The 8,261-nt window shown below is 39.4% G+C and overlaps 1 protein-coding gene across 1 annotated transcript in view; it reads right to left on the minus strand.

The window, feature by feature from the left end:
• Positions 1 to 8,261, minus strand: part of dlg4a (discs, large homolog 4a) — a gene marked incomplete at its 5' end in the record, with an annotated part of 201,387 nt that extends 193,126 nt beyond the window's left edge. Inside the window, one exon of the mRNA XM_081365833.1 lies at positions 8,232 to 8,261. Coding sequence (XP_081221959.1) covers positions 8,232 to 8,261 — 30 coding nt within the window. The remainder of the gene's footprint in view (positions 1 to 8,231) is intronic.

The following is an 8,261-nucleotide window of genomic DNA, read 5'->3' on the forward strand; positions in this document are numbered from 1 at the left end:
AATCACATCGGGTGATATAGGCGGGCCAGAGGCGAGCTAAACAGAAGACGACAGCGCTGTGACGTCGAAGTCATTAGTAAACATTGCAAGATGGCTATGGATGAACACCAGTTGTTTGAAACGGCTTTGGCCGCTACAATGAACGAGTTAGACTTGGCTTTTTATCTAAAAGAGGAACAGAAGACGGCGCTCGAATCCTTCCTTTGCAAGAAGGGCAACCGGATACAGCAAGAGTCTAATCTACCAGCTAGCTCTGCTGGTAGCTAAGCGTATGGGGCTTGTTGTGATTGGTCGTAGTGTTATCCAATTGTGTGCAGTGAGATTTTCAAATGCTTGCCTCGAGCTGGCCGATTTTCATTAGTCGATGCCAAACCATTAATCTTTCCGATTTAGGTCTGGATTTCCAGGCTAGCAAGTTAGTATAGATTAATAAAGAGGAGGAAATGAAAGAGGAGAATATGGACGAAGGGAAGAGACCAACTTGGCATGCCAATTTTGCAAATAAAAGGAAAGTAATTTTAAGTTTTAGCGCCATGTCGCGTTGATCAATACACCATTTCATGTTGCATTTATATTGGCTAGTCAGTATACGTACTGTAGGTCGTAGCAGCAAACACACATGATCATGATACATTTCTGACACTTTCAAAAAATGATCGCAGGCTATCTTTGGTCGCAAGAGCGTGACAACAGCCGTCTTTAGCCCTATTCGCACTGGATTAGTATTATCAGGGGACCTCGTGTGATTTAGAAATTACCCCTTCTATTACCCCTCCCGCGCATTCGCACGGGATCAGCGAAGCCTGTGATTTTACTCGAATTTACTGACTTATCTCCCGGATATGACGTCAATAGGCTATTGCTTGGAAATGTCTTGTCGTTATTATAGGTCTAGCTGTATGATCATAAACAGAAGAATGTTCCTTACCACATGCTGCTATACGTCATCCATCTCCATCTAATCAATCTTTTTGTTTTTGCTCTTCTGATGGTTTTCAGCTTTCTCTTTCTGCAAATTGTATAGTTGTATGGTGTATAGCGATATGACCCAGCACCCAAAATACTATTAAAACACTCCAACTCCATTCCCACTCCAAAAAATTATAAACGACCTGCCAAATCACAGAGATGCCGATTCGCACGGGACTAATATTATCACAGGACCTCTGCGTTTGGCGAAATATGGTATATATATCATTTGAGGGGGAAATTTTACTTTACAAATTACAGGCATGGCCGATTCGCACGGGATTAAGATCACAGACAACCTCCTCAATTATTACAAATAACTAGAGGTCAGCAGGTAATACTTATCCCGTGCGAATAGGGCTTTTGAACATATCTCACTGCACGACGTAGAACCACCGTTTAGGAGCCGCGACCACAGAAATCGCCACGCTGGGTCATCTTTCGTCTGGGACAGCCCAAAATCATACAAGGTGTACCGGGTATTACAGGGTTAAAGAGTGAACTGCTTCAGGACTGCTTTCTTGGGCTCAATGCAAGTGACCTAAAATGTATAAACATCAAAATGGATGAACCACAGATTTGGCCTTGGCACTTGTTTTTTTGAGCTCCAACTTGAACTTGAGCCACAACTAGAACCATCTCACAGCGTGATCAAGACATTTATGCCCAGGCAAAGTGTAAGTTACGAACCTGCAGCACAGATGCTTGCAACAAAGACAGCAAGTTCCTGTCGCTGGTACAGCACGACGCTCACAACGCCAAGGTCACAAGTTTGAGGCTTAGGAAATTAATATACTGTCTTGAATGCACTGTAAGTTGCATTTGCATTTAAATGTAAATATTGTGTTGCAACAAAAAAGGTTCATTTAAATACAGCGAGAGACATTTATTGGTCAATGTGAGGTAGATTCTGTGGAGCCAGATTTGGCTCAATCTCAGTCACCACAGGGAGAGATCCAGTTTCAGTCTGACTGAAGAGGCTTTCAAAGGGTAAACCTCCACTTCTGTACACACACACACACACACACACACACACACACACACACACACACACACACAAATGGCCCGTCTTCAGACACACTAACAAACTAAAGCATTGGAAGAGATTGCACACTGACACACACAGCTTATCAGCTTTCACATACACACCTCTAGATACCAGAGAAACCTTCTCTGTCGTTCTCTTCGCTCATCTTTCCTACCCACTTCATATTGTCTGCTTCTGTCAACTGACGAACAGGCGCCTGCTTCCGTTGCCAAGGGAACAGGCTTAAATCAAATGAAGCCAACAGGAACTGAGTGACATTCACATGCATCTGTGGCCACAGATGAGCCAACACACACTCACGCATTTATACACAAACAAAAAAACTGTAAAATAGCACACATGCTGAAGAAACATAGCATACACACAGATGTACGCTGGCACAATACACAACTCACCCACAATGCAACTCAATGAAACAGGAACATAATGTACAACAAACTTTACCAGAAAACGGGGAATAACAAAAAGTTATAAAATTGCTGAATAAGGATGGGACTCACTGAGTGACACAAGGACACTGACAAGATTCAGGAACAAAAAAGCACAGTGAAATTAACACTGTGTGAACTGAACGTATTGTTTTCGGACACTTAATTCCATGTTATTTACAACTAAATGAAAATGTATAATAGTTCAAATTTATATTAAATGCAATTAGAGTGCTTTTTGACCAGGACTTAATTATATCTTTATATGTATGTCATCTCATCTCTAATGAAACTTGTGTCATGTATTTAAATAACAGGCTATATTTAAATACATGACACAAGTTTCATTAGAAATGGCATATATAATGGCACCTTTCAAACATTTTACATCTGTAATGATGTTGCACATTTAAAATATGTAACTTTAAATGTTATATCAAATAACACTTATTTCAAGCATGAAACAAAATGATTTAAAAATGATTACTTTAAAGTAAAACTTTTTATTTGACATTATTGCAAAGTGCACTTTTTAAAAGTGTGTTAAGAAACAGTTGTGAAAGTTTACTCTCTTTGAGTACACTTAAGTGGCCTTTTATTTCATTAATATTATATTATCAATAAGTACAGTTTTTTTAAAACGTATAGGCTATTTTTAAGATTTGAAGTACAGTAGCTATACCACTGTATACAAATGTCAATTGTTTATTGTTTATTGTAGATATGCATGTTTTATGGAACTAAAAGTGCACTGTGACCATCTCTTAAAGGGACAGGTTACCCAAAAATCATAATTTATGCATCCTCAAGAAAAGTTGTTCCAAACCTGTATGAATTTCTTTCTTCTGTTGAACACAAAAGAAGATTTTTTTTTAAGAATATGGGGAACCAAACAGATTATGGGCCTTAATTATGGGATTATTCCATACTATGGAAGTCAATGGGGCCCATAATCTTCAAAAAAAATCTTCTTTTGTGTTCAACAGAAGAAAGAAATCCATACAGGTTTGGATCAACTTAAAGGTGAGTAAATGATGAGAGGATTTTCAGAACTACATGTTTAATTAAGAAAAACAAAGAAATAGTGATTAAAAAAACACGGGGTTAAGTTGTTCATTTAAGTAAGAGAATGTTAGTAATTAAGAGAACTTCAAGAGGGAATAATCAGCATATGCAGTTAGTACACTTGCTAGGTGCTAAGTGCTTTAAATGAGCCGTTTGGCTACAGTGCAGATGATTTAATTGTAAGCATAATAAACAAAGCTAATTGTATTCTGTGCTTCAGACTTAATGCTCATTAAAATGTATGCTGGTTATGAATATGAACCATTCATTTAAATTAATACTAGATGTGTGAAAGGCTACGGTTGAGGCAAGAACATCATTTTGGTGTCCAGGATCTATTTTGAAACTAATGTGAATCCGGAGTAAACTTTCAGGACATCCTAAAAATCTAATGCAGTTGTTTGTTATAATCATGGCCCAGAAATTTAGATTTTAGAGCTCTCTTTTAGATTTAGATTTAGATTTTCTAAAACTCTCATTTAGAGTTTTAGAAAATATCTCAACAAAGTCTCAAACTGTCCTCAGATTTGCAAAGAAGATTTATGAACTCTTCCCAGACCAAATGATCTAAGCTCTACATTTGTTTTATAGCTGCATGTGTACAGCTGTATATATTTACTTGATGTCACATGACTCTTTTGGCTATTTCTCTTGAGGAGTTCACACCAAGAACGATAACTATAAATACAACAATAACTATATTAGCGTTTGGCGTTCTGTTTATTATAAGTTTTGTCGTCTGCCGCTTTAAATGCTCATGTTCTTTAAAGCAGGATGGATTCTGATTGGCTTTCAATGTTTTAATCGTTCATAAGCTGGAAAAATGGTTCTGAAAAAGATTCCAACGATATTGTTTCTCTGTGGCGTTATGATAATAAGCTGTGGTGTGAGCGATGCTATTCTTTTACTTAAGAGCGATTTGAAGAACTATATATTTATTGTTATCATTATAGTTAGGGTTATTTTGTGAACGGGCCTTAAATTGATCCCCCCCCCCCCCCGCACACACACACTTTATTGCTCCATATAATACAAAGTTTCCCAACATTTCAAACTAAAGTACTACATTTTACCTTATTTTAGTTGACCATGTAGAAAGAAATGGAAAAATTGAAAGCTAAAATGAAACAAGAAAAAGCATTTATCCCCTATAAGGCACTAGTTTGACATAAAACGAAACATACCATAAGCCTCACAGAATTGGAGTCCTTACTGAAATCACTATACGGTCTTTAAAGGGGTCATATAATGGTACATGCACTTTTACAAGTTGATTGCACTGAAATGTCTGTTGGCAGTGCCTGTACACAACCATCCTATCATGATAAAAATCCATCCAGTGGTTTTGTTTTAATCTCCCTATATGTTTGACCATCTCTGAAATCAAGCCGTTCGATATTGTGACGTCATAAGATCGTACGCCCCTCCCGCTATTGTGATTGACAGCCGTGTTTCAACACAAGACCCGCCCTGGGGTGCGTTTCCCGAAAGCATCGTTGGCCAACTATGGTCGCAAGTTCATCGCAATGTCCATTGAACTCTATTGGTAACGACGGAACTTGCGACCATAGTTGGCCAACGATGCTTTCGGGAAACGCACCCCTGAGCAAGCTGTGACAGCCGTCGTCATAGTAGTCCGCCATTGTTGATATGCTGGAGCAGAATGGCGTCTAAGTGATTGTGGTGTTCTGTTCTTAGATGTAATAAGGAACACAGCAGTCATTTGGATGTTCCTAAATCCGAGCCGTTGAAGAAGCAGTGGCTGAGTTTTGTTTTTGAAGGGATATGCCCAAAGGATTGACGCGGGGATTCCCTCACGGGGATTCCCCACGATCGTCTGTGCTTTCATGTTTGCGCGAATCATTTCACACCAGACAGCTTCACAAACGAGAAAAAACGGATCGGTACCAACGTGTTCCTGCTGAACCTCCAGAAGATGTGAGTGTAATGTTTTATTAACCTTTATATTAGTATTTATATTAATCTTTGCGAAATTTGCAAACCTTGCTGCAGGCTTCACGATGAATGCGTCTAAGGTTTACACTCAGGGTACATTACGGCATGTTTTCTATGTACGACGTTCTCAATATAATTCATAATCCCACGTTTATAACGAATAACACGTGGTTATTGTGTTAGATACGGTCAGAGAATGTCTAATACGGTGTACGCACAGAACAGAGGGGCGGGGTGAGCAAAGCTCATTATCATTTAAAGACACATGCACTGAAACGGCGTGCTGAAAACAGAGCTGTTTTTGACCAGGTAAAATTAGTGTTTTCTTACAATACTAATGAGAATTTTTAATTAAAGTATATTACAAACTTTTAATTTAGACCCTAAAGAATCATATTAGCTTGTACAAAAATGGCATTATATGACCCCTTTAATAACAGCACATCCAAAGACCAGCGCACCATTTCCATCTCAACCCACACAAAAGCAGGCACTGCGCTAATTTCTCTCTTCAACTCTCTCTCTCCGTACCTTTCTGACTCACTCATACAGTAGGTCTGTTGGGACTGAGGTCATATAGTGTTTAGGAGGAGCATGCAAGGTGGGAGTCCATCTGAAGACAATGAGAGAGAGAGAGAGAAAAGTGATAGAACAGACTCCAGCTCGGGAGAGAAAAGCACCAGCCAACGTTACATAAAGCATTGGAAGTGTTCTGCCAGGAACACGACATGGGCAAACAGGCACATGCCGTCAGGAGCAGTGGGATGTGTCTCAACTCCATACACTGACTGCAGTTAGATGACAAATCACATGTGAGCATTTATTAATGAAAGCTTTCCTTCTCGTTCTCTGGCTCCCACACATTTATATGTCCTTCCCTTTCTATAATTTAACGGATCGCTCTCACTTTATTCTCTCGTTTCCTTTTCTTGTCCTCCTCCTCCTCCTCCTCCTCGTCCTCACGGACAGCATCACACGTCTGAAGCACCACAGCAGGGTCAGAAATTAACCAGGGCTCCAGGCCAAAATGACAGTCAAATTGACAAAAATGCCCCAGATATTTAGTGTGTGTGTGTGTGTGTGTGTGTGTGTGTGTGTGTGTGTGTGTGTGTGTGTGTGTGTGTGTGTGTGTGTGAGCATGCTTGGGTCTGAACTGTTCTTGTTATCAAACATCTGAAATATTTCATAATATTCCATCAAGTTATTGAGTGAGTGATAATGCAGACACTGAAGTGCCTTGTTGCTGTCAAATGTTTCTGAAGTGCTGTAATAAGACAATACTCCCAATTACTCCAAAACTTAAAGGGTTAGTTCACCCAAAAATGAAAATTCTGGTATTATTTACTCACCCTCATTTTGTTCCAAACCTTTAAGACTTTCGTTCATCTTCAGAACACAAATGAAGATCTTTTGGATGAAATCTGAGAGCTTTCTGTCCCTTCATTGACAGCTACGCAACTACCACTTTGACGCTTCAAAACGTTCATAAAGAGATCGTAAAACTAATCCATATTGAACGGTTTAGTCCAAATTTCTCAATCGCTTTATATGATGAACAGATTGTATTTGGGCTTTTATTCACATACATTTTATTCACGCAGTTGTGTTAAATGGAAGCTCGAGCATGTTCGCTTGACCTGCGAGAACCAATGAGGTTTATTCTCGTGCATCAAGCCGGTTCGGTTGATCATCTATTTATGTTCGCTGATCAATGTTTATTTGTGAATACAATCTAAATTAAGTCTGTTCATCATATAAAGCGATCGTGTCTCTTCAGAACATTTTGGACTAAACCGCTCAATTCATATGGATTAGTTTTACGATCTCTTTATGAACGTTTTGAAGCGTCAAAGTGATAGTTGCGTAGCTGTCAATGGAGGGCCAGAAAGCTCACAAAATTAATCAAAAAGATCTTCATTTGTGTTCCGAAAATTAACACAAGTCTTGCGTGAGGTTGAGTAGGCCTAATTAATGACAGAATTTTCATTTTTGGGTGAACTATCTCTTTAAAACAGCGAGCCATTAAAATCTACAATGCAAGTAGGCAGTACACAGCACTTTTGCCGCTACTTTATTATTTGATGTTCATTTGAACCATCAGAAGTGTTCAGACTGAGAATTTATTTCATTTGTTTGATACTAAATTAAGTGTTTGTATATGGTTAGACTAAGAATCAATGTCCTGATAAAAATTAAAGGGGGGGGGGGAATAAAAAATAAAGTTAATTTCTGACACTGCACCACATTGAGCGCGAGCCGCAGTTTCAAACTCCGTTCACACGAGACGCGTTCTCGCGTTCCGCTGCGCTATTGTTTAATTGTTGTACACATGTAGCCTACACACACACTTAGCTTGACCTCTTTTACAGTTTAGCAGAGGCGTCTTGCTGTTTTCTTTTTTTCATCGAGTCAGGTAAAAAGAAGTTTTAAAAAACGCGTCTCCGTTGCGTTGCGTCCAGTTTTTTTGAACGCGTCCATGCGCGCGCAAAAAAAACGCGTAGTGAGGCAAGAGAGGGAATGCAAATACACGATGCTCCTATTAGAAACAGGCAGGAATTTGATTTCAAAATACGAGCTCGGATGAGAGAGAAAGTGAGAGCGGAAGATTAGACAAAAGAACAAAGAAGTGCTGAATCCATGAATATCGCTGGGAACGGAACACTCCCATAGGAGAACCAGCGAATAACGCTATAAACTTCGCGCGCGCACACCACAGATCCCAGCTTCTGGTCTCGTTCTGGTTGAGACGGAATGAATCGGCTTACCTTTGTGGTCACTATGCAGAGGCAGTCCAT

This window comes from Scardinius erythrophthalmus (assembly GCF_964197995.2).
Source record: "Scardinius erythrophthalmus genome assembly, chromosome: 5".
NCBI lineage: Eukaryota > Metazoa > Chordata > Actinopteri > Cypriniformes > Leuciscidae > Scardinius > Scardinius erythrophthalmus.